Source organism: Cajanus cajan, chromosome 9 (assembly GCF_000230855.2).
Source record: "Cajanus cajan strain Asha chromosome 9, NIPB_CcT2T_4, whole genome shotgun sequence".
Classification (NCBI taxonomy): domain Eukaryota; kingdom Viridiplantae; phylum Streptophyta; class Magnoliopsida; order Fabales; family Fabaceae; genus Cajanus; species Cajanus cajan.
The window spans coordinates 26847001-26866025 of NC_138525.1; the positions used below are offsets into that span (position 1 = coordinate 26847001).

The 19025-nt window shown below is 42.9% G+C and overlaps 1 protein-coding gene across 1 annotated transcript; it reads left to right on the forward strand.

Moving 5' to 3' along the window:
• Nucleotides 1-1630: 1630 nt before the first annotated feature.
• On the forward strand, nucleotides 1631-18342 carry LOC145952048 (uncharacterized). Its single transcript, XM_083064267.1, has 3 exons — nucleotides 1631-1952; nucleotides 2118-2452; nucleotides 12889-18342. The coding sequence occupies exons 1-3, from the start codon at nucleotides 1631-1633 to the stop codon at nucleotides 18340-18342; spliced, it is 6111 nt and encodes a 2036-aa protein (XP_082920393.1).
• The last annotated feature ends 683 nt before the right edge of the window (nucleotides 18343-19025 follow it).

Below are 19025 nucleotides of genomic sequence, written 5' to 3' on the forward strand. Positions count from 1 at the left end.
TAAATGTTTAATTTGTACATTTCACAAATTACAATATTAATTAATTAATAAACTATTAGCTTGAGTTGAGGTTTCCTATAAAAAGTTTCAATTTTTAAACCTTAAAAAGGTTTTAATTTTAATATTTTAGATGAAAAAGTATAGTTGAGGAGCAAGACTCTACTAATCATGTTTATCATTAAAAGTTAGCTATTAATAAATAAAAGAAAAATATATAAACACAAAAAGTAGGTCTTTAAAGTAAGAATTAAATTAAAATAAAGCAAATTTATAATATATATATATATATATATATATATATTTTGAGGTATATCGGAATATAGCTAAATTAAAAGAATTGTCTTACACTTAAGGCTTTTTTTTATTTTTTTATTTTTTAACATGAGAAAGGTCAACATTGTGCAGAAAAAGATGTTTTCAATTTGGTCTCTATTATTTGTTGCAATTATGACGGTGTTAAATTTGCTTGAGTTATCCTCCATTTTTGTTGAGATGACATGATGTCATGCACGACGAAAACATTAGCTAATTCAACTAAGGTAATGTTTGGCTTATTTATTTCTTTTGTTTTTGTTTGCACTTCCTTTTTTTTTTTTAAAAAAAAAGAGAAAAATTTAGGCTAAACACATTTTTGGAGAAGTTGTTAAAAATTAAACAACTTGATCTTTATAAATGATAAAAGAAAGAATTTAGAAAAGTTGGGTTTAAAAAATAAAGTTTATTTTATTATCTCTTTTATTACTATTTATTTTTGAGAAAAGAAGTAGAAAACAAAATGATTTTTTTAGTTATTTGGTTGTGTAAAAAGTAAAAGAAAAGAAAAAAGATGTATAACCAAATGAGAAAAATATCTTATTTAAAAAATACAAGATAAATACAAATATATATATATATATATATATATATATATATATATATATATATATATATATATATATATATATATATATGTACTATCCGTACTGCCATGCCGAGCTCGAGCTCGGTATCACAGCGTGGAATACCCTCGGGCACGCACAGGGAGATCTCGGCCTAAGCGAGTTCCGCAATCTAATCAGATCATAACTGATCTCGGAGATCTCGCTCCAGATGAGATCCACAATCTAATCAGATCATAACTGATCTCGAAGATCTCGCTCAAGATGAGATCCGCAATCTAATCAGATCATAACTGATCTCGGGGATCTCGCTCCAGACGAGATCTACTATCTAATCAGATCATAACAGATCTCAGGCCCAAGGCCCAACACAACCCTAATTCACACAAAGGTACGTGCATTATTTATACGAGACTCATACTCCCACAAACACTAACTTTAGCATCGAAGTCTCTTTGGCAGGTACCACCCGCATCTTGGAGCACCAGCGTACACGTGAAGGAGGCTCACCGATCTTACCTGGCAGATCAGCTCTACAGCAGATTTCCGGTAAGAACATTTGGCGCCCACCGTGGGGCCGATCAAGACAGCTCTTATCGACCACCTGTATGGTTTTCACCAGAAGCCACATCAGACGCGCAACAGACGACCTGGATCACTCAACTACCATGGATAGTGACGCAGCAACGTTGAGGAGGCTGATCGACTAGGTCGAACAGATGCGGCAACAACACGCCGCCGACCTACAAAGCATGCGTGCCAAGCACGAAACTGATCTAGCGGCAATGCGCACCGCTAATGAAGCCGACCTAGCGGCACTACGCGCCGAGAACGAGCGCATTCGTGCCCAACTCCCTCGGCGTCCCTCAGATCAACCCCCTCTACAGAGTAACCTGAATGAGGACGAAGGGCATTCGGTTTCTAAACCCCGAACTGCGACCAGAGCACCGACTCCACGACCTGCCACGCATCGGTCTCATGCACCGACGCACAAGTCGACTCAGGATGTCAGCAGGGCCCCCACTCATGTCACAGAGGGTCAAGAAACTTTCCGCCGTCATCCTTTTGTGGATGGCATCATGGAGACTCCACTCCCCCGCAGATGGAAGCCTCTCCACCTTGATCGCTATGATGGCACGACGGACCCCGATGAACATATTGACCTGTATACGACCCAGGTAAACCTCTACACTAACAATGATGCTATCTTGTGTAGGGTTTTCCCGACCTCGCTCAAAGGGGCCGCACTCAACTGGTATACCCAGCTACTTGCCGAGTCAATTGACAACTTCGGCACTCTGGTCAGACGATTCACGGCGCAGTATGCAACGAGTCGACCTCACCTCGTAACGTCGGCTGCTCTGGCCAGCCTCAGACAGGGCGACGACGAACCACTACGGACGTTCATGGAACGTTTTGCTGGCATCTCGGTGAAGATTCGCAACTTGAATCCCGAGGTCGCCCTACACGCCATGCTCATGGCGCTCAAGCCGGGACCTTTTGTGGACAGCCTGTGTTGCCGAGCTCCCGCTGATATGGACGAACTCCGTGCCCAAGATGCCAGGTACATACAGGTGGAAGAGCACTTTGCTTTTCGCGCGACAAACCACAAGGAAAGCAAGACCAAGGTCAGGCCACAAACATTTAAAGTTGGCGACCTTGTTTGGTGGGGTGAGAGGGGCAAGAATAGACCCCTCCGAAGGGAAATTCGGAACTTGGAATGTCACCCACCTCAAATTTTATTTCTCTTAACTTGTAAATTCAGGTGACGTACTCTTTTTCCTCCTCAGCCTTTTTTCCCACTAAAGAAAAGGGTTTTTGGCCAAGGAAGGTTTTAACGAGGCACACCTCAAAAATAATCAACAAAACAACTCTATTCCCATACATTTTTGGTATTGGCACATTAATCGTGACGACTTGCCAAGGCCGAGTCCGAACCTCGAGATCCCATTTTAGTAACCGAGGTCGAGTCCGAACCTCGAGATCACATTTTCTTAACCAAGGTCGAGTTCGAACCTTGTTATGCCGAGGTCGAGTCCGAACCTCGAGATCACATTTTCTTAACCAGGGTCGAGTTCGAACCTTGTTATGCCGAGGTCGAGTCCGAACCTTGAGATCACATTTTCTTAACCAAGGTCGAGTTTGAACCTTGTTATGCCGAGGTCGAGTCCGAACCTCGAGATTGCATTTTCTTAACCAAGGTCAAGTACGAACCTTGTTATGCTGAGGTCGATTCCGAACCTCGAGATTACGTTTTCTTAACCAAGGTCGAGTATGAACCTTATTATGCCAAGGTCGATTCCGAACCTCGAGATTGCATTTTCTTAACCAAGGTCGAATTCGAACCTTGTTATGCCGAGGTCGGGTCCGAACCTCGAGATTGCATTTTCTTAACCAAGGTCGAGTACGAACCTTGTTATGCCGAGGTCGATTCCGAACCTTGAGATTACATTTTCTTAACCAAGGTCGAGTACGAACCTTGTTATGTCAAGGTCGAGTCCGAACCTTGAGATTACATTTTCTTAACCAAGGTCGAGTAAACCTTGTTATGCCGAGGTCGAGTCCGAACCTCGAGATTGCATTTTCTTAACCAAGGAAACCAAGGTCGAATTCGAACCTTGTTATGCCGAGGTCGAGTCCGAACCTTGAGATTACATTTTCTTAACCAAGGTCGAGTACGAACCTTGTTATGCCGTGGTCGAGTCCGAACCTCGAGATTACATTTTCTTAACCAAGGTCGAGTTCGAACCTTGTTATGCCAAGGTCGAGTCTGAACCTTGAGATTACATTTTCTTAACCAAGGTCGAGTTCGAACATTGTTATGCCAAGGTCGATTCCGAACCTTGAGATTACGTTTTCTAAACCAAGGTCGAGTACGAACCTTGTTATGCCAAGGTCGAGTCCAAACCTTGAGATTGCATTTTCTTAACCAAGGTCGAGTTCGAACCTTGTTATGCCGAGGTCGAGTCCGAACCTCGAGATTACATTTTCTTAACCAAGGTCGAGTATGAACCTTATTATGCCAAGGTCGAGTCCGAACCTTGAGATTGCATTTTCTTAACCAAGGTCGAATTCGAGCCTTGTTATGCCAAGGTCGAGTCTGAACCTTGAGATTACATTTTCTTAACCAAGGTCGAGTTCGAACCTTGTTATGCCAAGGTCGAGTCCGAACCTTGAGATTACGTTTTTTTAACCAAGGTCGAGTACGAACCTTGTTATGCCAAGGTCGAGTCCGAACCTTGAGATTACATTTTCTTAACCAAGGTCGAGTACGAACCTTGTTATGCCGAGGTCGAGTTCGAACCTCGAGATTGCATTTTCTTAACCAAGGTCGAGTTCGAACCTTGTTATGCCAAGGTCGAGTCCGAACCTTGAGATTACATTTTCTTAACCAAGGTCGATTTCGAACCTTGTTTTGCCAAGGTCGAGTCCGAACCTTGAGATTACATTTTCTTAACCAAGGTCGAGTATGAACCTTGTTATGCCAAGGTCGAGTCCGAACCTTGAGATTACATTTTCTTAACCAAGGTCGAGTACGAACCTTGTTATGCCGAGGTCAAGTCCGAACCTCGAGATTGCATTTTCTTAACCAAGGTCGAGTACGAACCTTGTTATGCCAAGGTCGAGTCCGAACCTTGAGATTGCATTTTCTTAACCAAGGTCGAGTACGAACTTTGTTATGCCGAGGTCGAGTCCGAACCTCGAGATTTCATTTTCTTAACCAAGGTCGAATTCAAACCTTGTTATGCCGAGGTCGAGTCCGAACCTTGGGATTACATTTTCTTAACCAAGGTCGAATTCGAACCTTGTTATGCCGAGGTCGAGACCGAACCTTGAGATTACGTTTTCTTAACCAAGGTCGAGTACGAACCTTATTATGCCAAGGTCGAGTCCGAACCTTGAGATCACATCTACTTAATAAGGTCAAATTTGAACCTTCAAACAACAAATTTGGAAACTCCTCAGAAGCCCCTTTGCTCTTACATCACTCGGTGCTTGGGGGGCAAGTGTACTGGCCAGCCGAGTTATCGACTTTTCCTTCACCAAACTGCTGACTCGGTCAAAGGTTTACCAGCCTAACCAAGCAGTAAGCTCATTATTGCCGAGCTCCTCAGCTCGACCATGAAACATGGACATCAGAACACCACATCGGCCCAAAATGGCCACGCCATCAAAACAAATAAAAATACAATCTTGTCGCTGCGCCACCCACGCTTTATGGGAACGAGGTGACGGCTATGACACATGGCATCTCGACAGGCAGATGTACGCGAAGGGCCACAGCCACTTGATGAGCTCGGACTTAACTCCTCGACCTACGGTCTTCGGAGCTCGGGGGGCTAATGTACTATCCGTACTGCCATGCCGAGCTCGAGCTCGGTATCACAGCGTGGAATAACCTCGGGCACGCACTGGGAGATCTCGGCCTAAGCGAGTTCTGCAATCTAATCAGATCATAACTGATCTCGGAGATCTCGCTCCAGATGAGATCCACAATCTAATCAGATCATAACTGATCTCGAAGATCTCGCTCAAGATGAGATCCGTAATCTAATCAGATCATAACTGATCTTGGGGATCTCGCTCCAGACGAGATCTACTATCTAATCAGATCATAACAGATCCCAGGCCCAAGGCCCAACACAACCCTAATTCACATAAAGGTACGTGCATTATTTATACGAGACTCATACTCCCACAAACACTAACTTTAGCATCGGAGTCTCTTTGGCAGGTACCACCCCCATCTTGGAGCACCAGCATACCCGTGAAGGAGGCTCACCGATCTTACCTGCAGATCAGCTCTACAACAGATTTCCAGTAAGAACAATATATATATATATATATATATATATATATATATATATATGTATATATATATTATCTTTTTACGTGCTTAACTTTTTTTTCTTCTATAAATTAATAAGATAGAATATTTGAGTGGTTCCACCATTTCTTTTCTTTCTTTCTTATTTTATTAAAACATATTCTTTTTGTAATACTCTAATTTTCATATTTTTTATGGAGGGTAATTTATTAATTTTTAAAAAATTTATTAAGGATAATTTAGTAGTCTAGAATGAGCTGTTCCTAAACAAGAACGTGCCATTTGTAACAGTCCAAAATCGCTGGGCAGAGGCCCAATTGAGTGCCCGGAACGGGCCGTTTCAAAAGTGAAACGGGCCATTCCGGAATAAGAAAAATTCCCAAAATTAGAGAAGCAGAACGGGCCGTTCGGGTTTGGAGAACGGACCGTTTTGGTTTGGAGAACGGGCCATTTTGGTTTGGAGAACGGGCCATTCTGGTTTGGAGAACGGGCCGTTCTGGTGCGAGAATGGGCCGTTCTGCTGGTTTTGAGAACGAGCCGTTCTAGTTTTGGAACGGGCTGTTTTAGTTGAGAATTTTGCGTAGTTCCGAAGGGTCCAGAACGGCCGTTCCACTTTTGGAACGGGCCGTTCCGGTAGGTGAGCCTAAGATCCTATAAATAGTGCCCCTCACCTCTCATTTTCACACATCTCTCATTCTCTCTTCCTATTATCTTCTGTTCTCTCTTTTCTCTCTCTTCTTCTCTCTGAAGACCAAGGGGAATTTAGAGGAGGAGACCAAGAGATTCCTGTTTTAGTTCAACTGCTGTTTATCCAGGTACGGGGGAAAAGGAAATTATTTATATGTAGAGTTACATAAGAGAATTGGGTAGAAGAAGAACCCTTAAGATTATGAGCAATTTTATAATTATTTATGTTTGGGGAATTATTGATCTTATGTGATTCTGTATGTATTTAGAACTATGAATATATGATTAATTTGTAAAAATGATGCTCTGGGAGAGAGAACGAAATTATAGAAAAGTGTTTGTTAGTTAGGTTGTGAAAAATTGGATGATTTCTGTTTGAGGAATAGATGATCCCATTAGATTCTGTATGTGTTAAGGATTATAAATATGCTAATAATTTGTAAGAATGATGACCTGGGAGAGAGAATGAAATTATAGAAAAGTGTCTGTGAGCTAGGTTTTGGAACAATTAGGGGTTTTACTGTTTATGTTGAAATTATATTAAATTGGTAATTCCGTTGAGTATTATATTAATTTATGAATGTTATTGTTATATTACTTGATAAAAATTGGTGATTTAGATGTAAATTGATTGAGGTGTATGAAACCCATTATTTTGGACTTATCTGATATGTGTTTGGAATTGAATTATGAGATGTTGTGTGGAATGTGAATGAGATGTGGATATGGTTCTTCACACCTATGACCAGTGGTGAGCACGACCCGAGATCGTTACATGAGTATCGTGACCTTGGTTAACATGTCAAGGGTGAACACGGCCCTAGGTTAGGGGTAACGTGACCTTGGCACAGTGTTATATCAGGGGTGAGCACGGCTCTGGATTGTTACGTGGGTATCGTGACCTTGGTTAACATGTCAGGGGTGAGCACGACCCTGGGATAGGGGTAACGTGACCTTGGCACAGTGTTATATCAGGGGTGAGCATGGCTCTGGATTGTTACGTGGGTATTGTGACCTTGGTTAACATGTTAGGGGTGAGCACGACCCTGGGATAGGGATAACGTGACCTTGGCACAGTGTTATATCATGGGTGAGCACGGCCTGAGATTGTTAAATGGGTAGCGTGACCTTGGTATAGTGTGAAGTGCAAGATTTGTGATGATTTGTGTGATTGAGAATTATGACGTGATGACGATGCATGATTGATAGAAATACGATATGTTGAAATATTTATGAATATTAAGTTATAATGAGATAATATGTTGTGTTTTCTTATGTGTTATATATATAGATGTTTTCTTTTCTCACCGTGCGATTTGTGGATATTTTAGGTGAGGAAGATCTGGCTACGAGTGGCATCTAGAATGCCAACGGTTGAGTTGTGGGTATGCTCTGATATTGTGACATCGGGGCAGAGGATTTTCTTTAAGACAGATTTTTATATGGAATTGGAATTGTAAATATTATTTTTGAAAACAATTTGTAAATTCTTGCGTTTCATTTTTATTATTGTGGTTATTGAAGAATAATTTTGAAGATTCTCATGTGAACCCTTTTACCGAAATTGAAAATTTTTTATTATTAAGTTTTCATTATTACAATATATGTGTTGGAGTTATAAGGGTGTCACATTTAGTGGTATCAGAGCAGGTCGATCCAATCGGCCGTGAGTTATGAGTCTACTATGCTTGTTTGGTAGATGAATGATGAAATGAATTGTGGAATTGATTGATGTGCTAATGATTAACGACTATGTTTGTTGTTTATTTAATTGTGTGTACTTTGACAATGTTTTGCTTTATGATGAAGATAATGATAATGATGATGATGTTTCCCTTGCGTTGTTAGTGTTGTGCTTGCACTTATATTGTTTTCTCATAGTTTGGCTAAAAGACATGATATAGCTTAGTTGATGCTATTCATGATTGCTTATTTGTTTTGATACTTCTTGCTTACGTAAGAAGTAGTGGTTGAGTGGCATCGCTCGTGTTGCGAGCATAGGTGCAAGTAGTGGTAGAAGACAAGGTATCTTGCTAACCAACTAGAACTAGTGAAACCTTGGATGTGGGTGAGAAATTGACTTATCGAATGTATTAAGAGTTTACGATTGGTGGCATTTCTGAAAGCTATAGTTGTAGTGATTGAATTCAAGAGGTTATGTGTCGAGCATTAGAGCTTTGAGTGTTCTTGATAAAAGGTCAAAGTGTTGGTGATTTCCTTAAGTTTTGGTGCTTGCATATTAATCTTGTTAAGGGTTAGGTTGCATGAGGATTTTATTTCAGCTCTAAGTTTTTTGTGGAATAGGTGAGTTATTTTCGTTTAGGGATTGTAGTTGGAAATTTGGATATGAGTTTAAGGTAGAAAGAAGTAAGTTTGGAAGGGTTGAAGTATTTTGTGGGATGTTAGTGCACTATTGTTGTCTAGTGTAGGAGATATTTTTGCTGTAGTTTTGTTATGCTAGTAGGAGTACTGTGTTGATAGATTTAGATTTTGTGGTCTTCATGAAAGTTGTAGTCTTGGGAGTGATCTTTTCAATGGAACTGGAATCAGGTAAAATGAAGGTTTAGAACTCCAGTTATAGTTATTTTGGTAATCAGAGGCTAGTTGTAAGCGTTAAATATATCTGTTGTGATTTTTGAATTGTTAGCTAAGAAGATGATCTATTCAGAATCTCATGTCTTCATAAGAGTTATAGCTTATTCTTTTATCTTTCTTTTGAGATAGGATTGAGATCATTGGACAAGTGTAACTCTCTAGGTATCATTTTCCTTGGCAGTTATTGATGGGATATGTATGCTATCATGATGTTTTCGAGTTACTAGGCAATGCAAGGATAAAAATCATTTTGTTATGATGTTCTGAGGTGTTGTCATGTGGATTGTAAGGTTGTTCAAGGTTGTATGATGCTATGTGGTAAAGTTAAGTTCATGCACATGTTATATGGTGTAAAATAGTGATAGATTCATATATATGATTGGAAAGGATATATATGAAGGTTTAAATAGGTATTCTAATATGATTTGATATGCATGTATGTGGATATGAGGATAGATGACCTAATGGATTAATTAGTGAATGGTTGTGTGTTTAGTGAGATTGACCTAAGATGTGATATCATCATATTAGAGTTAATTTTGAAGATATATCCAAGATATATTTAGGCTAAATTATCTAAGTATGATTTTTGATTGTATGAGGTGAGTGTTCTAGGCCTTGTAATTTCTTGTGCGGATATAACGTAGATCTACCTATGGTAGAAGTTGTGCTTAAGTGGGAGATACCAAAAGTCAATTAGTGAGGTTAGGAGTTTTATTGAGATAGTTTATAGGAAATTTATTGAGTAAATTTTTAAGATAGCGGTTCACGGTTTAGGCTGCTCTCGTTTCTCTCGTTGCTACTACGGGAATCGCTGTTGCTTTCTTTTCCTCTGGTTATTAAGATGTTTCAGTTCACCAGGTTGTCTCTTGCCTACCCAAGGATTTAGCAGTAGTTCGAAAGGTTAATCTATATCGGGCATTCCTGGACCTATGCTTATATTTTTTAACTCCCCAAAGCATTCCGTCACTTACTTCTCTGGGTCGCTTACTATTACCTTTGACTGGATTGACTAGGAAAGAGTTGCCTTTGTATGTGATAACAAATGCGAGAGTAGTTTTCAAACTCTTAAGGAAAGATTGACTAGTGTTAATACTACCGTATTTTAGTAAGTATTATGTGGTATATAGTGATGCGTCTAAGATGGGTTGGTTGGGGTATGGATGCAAGAAGGAAGGGTAGTAGCTTATGTGTCTAGGTAATTGAAAATTCATGAGAGGAATTACCTTACCTATGATTTTAAGTTAGCAGTTGTAATATTTAGAGACACTTAGAGACACTGCCTATATGATTCTAAGCTTGAGGTATTTATTGATCGTTAGAGCCTTAATTATCTGTTGATTGAAGGATTTAATTATGTAACAAAAGAGATATTTTAATTTCTGGAGGACTAATATTTCAAACTTAGTTGTTAATTGAGTAAAGCCATTGTGGTGACTGATGTTTTGTGTAGGAAACCTTTATATTTATCTTCCCTTATGATCAGAGAGATGAATCCTTTTGGCTCAAATTAGAGACTTAAGTTGGGCTTATAAGGTTACCTTTAGTAGTGTGAGACTAAGTATGACTTGAGTAATGAATGGATTGTTGAAGGAAATTGGAGAAGCATAATTAGTTGATTCATTTTGGTGACAAGATATAAGGCTATAGGATAAGGTGATGGATGAGAGTTTGACTTGGGTGTAGATGGAGTGGTGAAATTAGAGATCTGCTATGAATACCGAGTGTACTTACACTTAGGTGCTTGATCATTAGAAATGATCATAGAAGTAAAACCAATATTGTGGCAGATGCCTTGATTATGATGACCTCTGATATATCATTTTTGATGATTTAAGGGTTGGATTTGATTGAAGAATTTAAAGACTTATGCTTAGTGTGTGAGATTATCCTTAGGAGCATTGAATTGATTATGTTGAAAGTGACTAGTGAATTAATGGATGAGATTAGAGAAGCCTAGGAGTCAGATCCTTTCTTAGGGAACCAAGTGGAGAAGATTGGTAGAAGTATAGATAACCATTTCTGAGTAGAAATCGACGTTGTTTTGAGGTGCAAGAACAAACTTGGGTGTGTAGTAACCTTGAATTAAGAAAGATGATTTTAGAGGAAGGACATAACAGTACTCTTAACATATATTTAGGAGATAATGAGATGTATCGGGACCTTAGGAGGATGTATCAGAGTGGTGCAGCGGAAGCATGGTGGCCTAAGGTGAAGAGAGGAGTAGAGAAATTGTATACACGTGTTTAGTCTGCTAGAAGTATTTAGAAATTTTTGTAGCACTTAGACGTCCCATTTTGGAAGTAAGATGATGAGTGGATAGGCCTTAAATGTAGGTTTGTCTGAGACGCTCAAGAGGTTGATTCTATTTGTGTTTTAGTGGATAGGCTCGCCAAGTTTACTTGTTTTGCCCTTAGATATCTTTTGGTAAAATTGATAGAGTTGTACATCAATAAGGTAGTGAGGTTGCATAAGAATTAGAAAGTAAGAAGCAAAGAGTCTACCATTGCAAAAATTTCGGGGACAAAATTTCATAAAGGAGGAGAGTATTGTAACAGCCCAAAATCGCTGGGCCAGAGGCCTAATTGAGTGCCCGGAACGGGCCGTTTTAAAAGTGAAACGGGCCGTTCCGGAATAAGAAAAATGCCCAAAATTGAAGAAGTAGAACGGGCCGTTTTGGTTTGGAGAACGGGCCGTTCTGGTTTGGAGAACGGGTCGTTCTGGTGGGAGAACGGGCCGTTCCAGTTGAGAATTTTGCGTAGTTTCGAAGGGTCCAGAACGGCCGTTCCACTTTTGGAACGGGCCGTTCCGGTAGGTGAGCCTAAGATCCTATAAATAGCGCCCATCACCTCTCATTTTCACACATCTCTCATTCTCTCTTCCTATTATCTTCTGTTCTCTCTTTTTTCTCTCTTCTTCTCTCTGAAGACCAAGGGGCATTTAGAGGAGGAGACCAAGAGATTCCTGTTTTAGTTCAACTGCTGTTTATCCAGGTACGGGAGAAAAGAAAATTATTTATATGTAGAGTTACATAAGAGAATTGGGTAGAAGAAGAACCCTTAGGATTATGAGCAATTTTATAATTATTTATGTTTGGGGAATTATTGATCTTATGTGATTCTGTATGTATTTAGAACTATGAATATATGATTAATTTGTAAAAATGATGCTCTAGGAGAGAGAACGAAATTATAGAAAAGTGTTTGTTAGTTAGGTTGTGAAAAATTGGATGATTTCTGTTTGAGGAATTGATGATCCCATTAGATTCTGTATGAGTTAAGGATTATAAATATGCTAATAATTTGTAAGAATGATGACCTGGGAGAGAGAACGAAATTATAGAAAAGTGTCTGTGAGCTAGGTTTTGGAACTGTACCGGAAGGTCCCTATCGGTCACGTTGACCAACACGTGCCATTTCGTCAGACACCCATGCATAGCCACGTACAAGCATCATCATCAACATCGGCTCGGCATGAGGCCGAGAACCTACATCAGTCTGGTTAATGCAAATATGGACCATCATCATTCATCGAGTCGGCTCGGTCAGGTGCCGTGCCGACATAGAACATACCGGAAGTATACAGGCTGCCGTGTAGGGACTGGACGGTTCGGTCATTTGCCGCTCCGACTAGTATTGATTAGACGGCTCGGCCTCTTGCCGAAGGGTTAGGCGAGTCATAACAAGTAATCACAGTCAAGAAAGGTAAGTACATGATTAAAGCCTAAACGACCAATTAGTACCGTATTACCTAATTTGGTAAACATCTGATAGGGCCCATCACGCTCAGGCCCATGTCAGATGCTATAAATAGGTCACACGTAACAAGGTATGTCACTGTTCATTTTTAACCTAGATACTCGCGCATATACTAACTTGAGCGTCGGAGTACCTTTTGCAGGTACCTCCCCCCCCTTTTGAAGACATCGTTGGAGCTCTTATTCGGTCCCCTTTCACCAGGAAGAACAAGAGTGTGCCCTCAGACAGGTACATTTTGGCGCCCACCGTTGGGCCGAACCGAGAGCAAATTCGAGATTTATTGTTAGAAGAAAGCATGGTGAAAACGAGGAAGAATAACGTGGAAGAACACCAGTCCGAAGACGAGCATCAGTCAGGGGCCGAGACGACAGAAGAAACAAACTTGAATAGTATGGTGCGACAGATGAAGGAGGAGATGGCCGCCATGAAGCAACAACGGGAGAGAGACGCGGCCGAAATGGCTGCACTACGGGCGGAAAACATCGCCCTCAAGAACCAGTACCGTGATCCTACGTGGAAGCCCTCCGAGACAACCCATACTCAAGGATCGTTCCATTCGCATGGCCAGCACACCTCGGTCCCTTACACCTCTGTTGCCCCTGCCGCCCATGCCTCGGCTAGCCGACCGTTACAGCCCATGCCGACAGCATCCCACCGGCACCCCTTTACACCCAATATCATGCAATCCGCCCTCCTTGACAACTGGAAGTCCTTGTCTCTCGACAAGTACGATGGAACCACCGATCCAGATGAACACGTTGACGTGTTCCTGACTCAGGTCACCTTAAACACCACCGACGACGCCGCCCTGTGCCGAATCTTCCCGACGTCGCTGAAAGGACGAGCGTTGAGCTGGTTCACCCGGCTCCCGGCCAACTCGATCGACTCGTTTGGCACCCTAGCTTCCCAGTTTACCATCCAGTTCGCTACAAGTCGACCACACCAGTTGACTTCTCTATCACTGGTTAGTATCCGTCAGGAGAGGAAGGAATCACTTCGGGCGTTCATGACCCGTTTCAACAAAGCAGCACTGGAAATTCGCGATCTGAACCCTGCGGTTGCTCTTCATCATCTAACTACTGCCCTAAAACCAGGCCCCTTTGCCAATAGCATCTGTAAAAAACCGCCGACAGACATGGATGACTTGCGCCGACGCGCTGACAAATATATGCAAATGGAAGAATTGGCGGAATTCCGAAGCCAAGCCCGAGCGGAAACGTCAGCAAAACCTGAGAAAACGACTGAGACGACCTTTCGAAGCCGTCCTAAAGAACCTCTTCCTCGTGAGAAACATCCCCGAGGGCCGAGGTACTCCCAGTATACACCGCTCAATACGAGCAGGACAGCTGTGTTGGAACAAGCACTCGCTTCGGAAATACTCACAGTTCCGAAACGGGCGTCCACCCCCCCGAGGGCCGATACGACCAAATCCTGCAGATACCATCGCAACAGAGGACATTCGACAGAGGAGTGTGCAGCCTTGAGAGATAAGATCGAGGATTTAATCAAACAGGGGCAACTCCAAGGGTTCGTAGGCCAACCCAACTCGACCAGGCATGTTGATCGTCCTAGGCAGTATGAACAATCCAGCCAAAGGAGGGCCGAAACACGTTCGTACCGCGAACGTAGCCGGTCTAGGGAACGGAGAGAGCGAAGAGAGGAAGAACCCTCGACACAGCCTAGACGGGTAATCAATACCATAGCTGGTGGTTTCGCAGGCGGAGGCTCCACCTCATCGGCGCGACGCAGACATCTACGAGCCGTTCGGCATGTACACTCGGTTGAGACATCCCGACCCCACCTACCAACTATCACTTTCACAAAAGATGATTTTAAAGGTATTGATCCAGACCAGGATGATCCAATGGTCATTAGCGTTGAAATTCACAACTGTATTGTACGTAAAACGCTAGTGGACCAGGGCAGTTCAGCCGACATTCTTTATTGGAATACATTCAAGCAGTTGGGGATTCCGGAATCCGAGCTGTTCCCCTATGACGAACCTCTGGTTGGGTTCTCTGGCGAACGAGTACACACGAAGGGATACATCAAGCTGACAACACGGTTCGGGTTTGATGGGGATGAGTACAGTGATATCCCGGTTAAATATGTGGTGGTGCATGCCAATACATCATATAACATCCTGCTTGGTAGGCCGTCACTGAACCGACTCGGCGCAATTGTATCCACACCACATCTGGCAATGAAATTCCCAGGCCGGTCCGGACAAATAGTCACCATCCATGCCGATCAAAAAACCGCCCGAGAATGTTACTTTACCAGCTTACGTTTGCCAAAAATACAGGAAGAAGAGTCAAAGGAGCCGAGAAGAGTGCATTCGGTCTCGCAGCAATCGGTTATGGACCTCGACCCCCGAATCAACCAGGATGAAAGGGTAGAGCCCACGGAAGAAAAGCAACCATTTCGAGTCGGCACATCTGATCTTCAAGTCACTTACCTAGGCGCCAACCTGTCTCACAAGGTGCAGCTTGCCATTAAACAAGTGGTCTTGGAAAACAATGACTTATTCGCATGGCAGCCATCCGACATGCCTGGCATCGACCCCAATTTCCTGTGCCACAAACTATCCGTCAGTAAGGAAGCTAGACCGATTGCTCAGCGGCGTCGAAAAACTGGTGAAGAGCGTAAAGCAGCTATCGAAGAGGAGGTGTCAAAATTACTTGATGCTCGGTTCATCCGAGAAGTGCACTATACAACATGGTTAGCCAATGTTGTTATGGTCCGCAAGCCGAATGGGAAGTGGCGCATGTGTACCGACTACACTAACCTGAATAAAGCCTGCCCAAAAGATGCCTACCCACTGCCAAACATTGACCGACTTGTTGATGGAGCGTCGGGACACCAGTTCTTGTCTTTCTTAGACGCATACTCCGGATATAATCAAATCCGGATGCACCCCCAAGATGAAGACAAGACGGCCTTCATCACTGAATCGGCCAATTATTGCTACCGGGTCATGCCGTTCGGGTTGAAAAATGCCGGAGCAACTTATCAACGTTTGATGAATAAAGTTTTTCATGACCAGATTGGTCGAAGCATGGAGGTGTATGTCGATGACATGGTGGTAAAATCAAGTACCGTGTCGGCACATACCCGAGATCTGACCGACGTTTTTAGAGCCCTTCGGCATCATCAAATGCGATTGAACCCCGAAAAATGTGTATTTGGGGTCTCAGGCGGCAAATTTTTAGGGTTCATGCTGTCCAGTCGAGGCATTGAAGCAAACCCCGACAAGTGCCAAGCCATTTTGAATATGAAGAGCCCAAGCACTTTAAAGGATGTACAAAAATTAGCCGGCCGCCTCACCTCCCTGTCCCGGTTCCTTCCATGTATGGCCGAAATAGCCAAGCCTATTCTCGTTTTGCTCAAAAAGACTGAAAAATTTAAATGGACTCAGGAGTGTGAGGAGTCATTCCAGCAGTTCAAGACACGCCTTGGGGCTCCTCCAATCTTGTCTAAACCAATCGGTCAACTAGATATGATTGTGTATTTGGCTATCTCGAGCAGTTCCATCAGTGCCGTTCTGGTACAAGAAAATCAGGAGCAGCAACAGCTGGTATATTTTATCAGTCGGACTCTTCAGGATGCCGAACGACGCTACCAGCTGATAGAAAAGGTAGCCCTGGGCCTCATCTACACGGCTCGTCGACTTCGGCAATATTTTCAGAGCCACAAGATCATTATCCGAACCGACTGCCCAGTAGCCAGAATCTTACGCAAACCAGAGATCGCCGGCCGAATGGTAGCATGGTCGGTCGAACTCTCAGAGTTTGATTTGTCCTTCGAACCGAGAGGTCCCGTCAAATCACAGCATCTGGCAGATTTTGTTAACGAGCTTACCCCCCCAGGACATTTTGAAGATGAGCCGTGGACTATGCACGTCGACGGCTCCTCTAATGCTCAAGGTAGTGGAGCAGGGATAATTCTGGCTAGTCTGTCGGGCATCACAGTCGAACAGTCTCTTCGGTTCGGTTTTCGGGCCTCTAATAACCAAGCAGAGTACGAAGCGTTGCTGGCCGGAATGCGGTTGGCAACCGAAATGGGCATAAAAAGAATTATATGCTGCACTGATTCAAAGATTGTGGCCGAGCAAGTTAATGACAATTTTCAAGTCAAGGACTCAAACCTACTGCAATATTACCATCTATTTCAAAGGCTAAAAGACAACTTCAGCGAAGTACAGGTTCGGCATATCTTGCGCAATAATAATGAACGAGCTGATCAGTTGGCTCGACTCGCCAGTAGCCGAAAACCGGGACAATTGCGAACCACCATTCACCTTGAGGTTCCTTCCCCAAGTGTAACCACCGAATGCATGACAGTAGATGAAGCACCCTCATGGATCACACCCATTCGGAAATACATCACTCACGGCGAATTACCAACCGACCCGGTGGAAGCAAAGAAATTGCGCATTCGCGCGGCTAGATACTCCATGATTGCCGAGGATCTCTACAGGCGAGGTTTCTCATCCCCGATGCTCAAATGTATAGATAGCCACCAAGCTGACTATGTAATACGAGAAATCCACGAGGGCATTTGTGGATCTCATTCCGGAGGACGAACGCTAGCAGTCAAGGTTCTGCGTGCAGGTTACTTCTGGCCGACCCTGAAGGGGGATTGTGCAGATTTTGCAAAAAAATGCATTCAATGTCAGAAGTATGGGAACCTCATTCATGCATCGGCCACCGAGCTGCACACCATCAGCTCTCCTTGGCCGTTTGCCATATGGGGAATTGACGTATTGGGACCATTTCCGGTTGCAAAGGGGCAAGTTAAGTTCCTCCTCGTAGCAGTAGACTATTTCACAAAGTGGATAGAGGCTGAGCCGCTTGCTTGCATCTCTGCTGCCAACGTCCAGAAGTTCGTCTGGAAAAACATGGTTACTCGGTTCGGCATTCCATATGCCATAATCTCCGACAACGGTTTACAGTTCACGGATAAAAAATTCAACTCTTTCCTGCAAAACCTTGGCATTCGGCACAGATTCACATCAGTTGAACATCCTCAGTCGAATGGACAGGCCGAAGCTGCTAACAAAGTCATACTCACAGAATTGAAGAAACGACTCGGATCAGCAAAGGGAGCGTGGGCTGAAGAGTTGCCGGAAGTTTTGTGGGCATATCGGTGCACACCTCAGTCTACTACTAAAGAAACCCCTTTTCGCCTAACATACGGTGCCGACGCAATGATACCGGTTGAAATAGGGGAACCATCATTCAGACGACAACATTTTCAGGAGGACTTCAATGACACATCTCTTCGGGCTGAACTAGATGTTCTTGATGAGGTGCGGGACAAGTCGCAGGTAGTAGCCGAAGCATGCAAGCAACGCATGAGTCGGCGCTTCAATTCTAACCTCAAACCAAGAATATTTCATGAAGGAGACCTTGTATGGAGAGCAACCGGATCGGCAAGGCGCAAACCGTCTGAAGGCAAACTGGCAGCTAATTGGGACGGCCCGTTTCGAGTACGACACGCTCTAGACAACGGAGCATATAAGTTGGAAGAGCTATCCGGCAAAGTTCTCCCGCGAACATGGAACTCTACACACTTGAAGACTTACTATAGCTAGTTGTCTATTTCACAAATTTGTAAACGTTTTAAGGGTGCACTCTTTTCCTTGAACTGGTCTTTTTCCCTCTTAAAAAATAGTGAAAAGAGGTTTTGGCCGGCAAGGTTTTTAACGAGGCATCCATTTATCAATGACAACACGATTCAATCATACTTTATTTTTACAATCATGCTTTAAATTATTCAAGTCTTCCCTCCCGAGATGTCTCTCGGCTAAGGATGTGACTTCCAATTATTTAACAAGTCTTCCCTCCCGAGATGTCTCTCGGCTAAGGATGTGACTTCCAATTATTTAACAAGTCTTCCCTCCCGAGATGTCTCTCGGCTAAGGATGTGACTTCCAATTATTTAACAAGTCTTCCCTCCCGAGATGTCTCTCGGCTAAGGATGTGACTTCCAATTATTTAACAAGTCTTCCCTCCCGAGATGTCTCTCGGCTAAGGATGTGACTTCCAATTATTTAACAAGTCTCCCTTCCCGAGACACCTCTCGGTCTGGGACAACAAATTTTATCAATTCAATAGTACACAAGATAAATTGGAAAATTAAAAGATGATTTCATTCAGGCGCTATCGGCCTCAGAAAGTACATTCATTGGAGGGCACTACTGGCCCATTCATACAACAAAAACATTCAAAGAAAATCCTACTAGCCCATCATTCAAGATTGCACCTCAACCTCCCC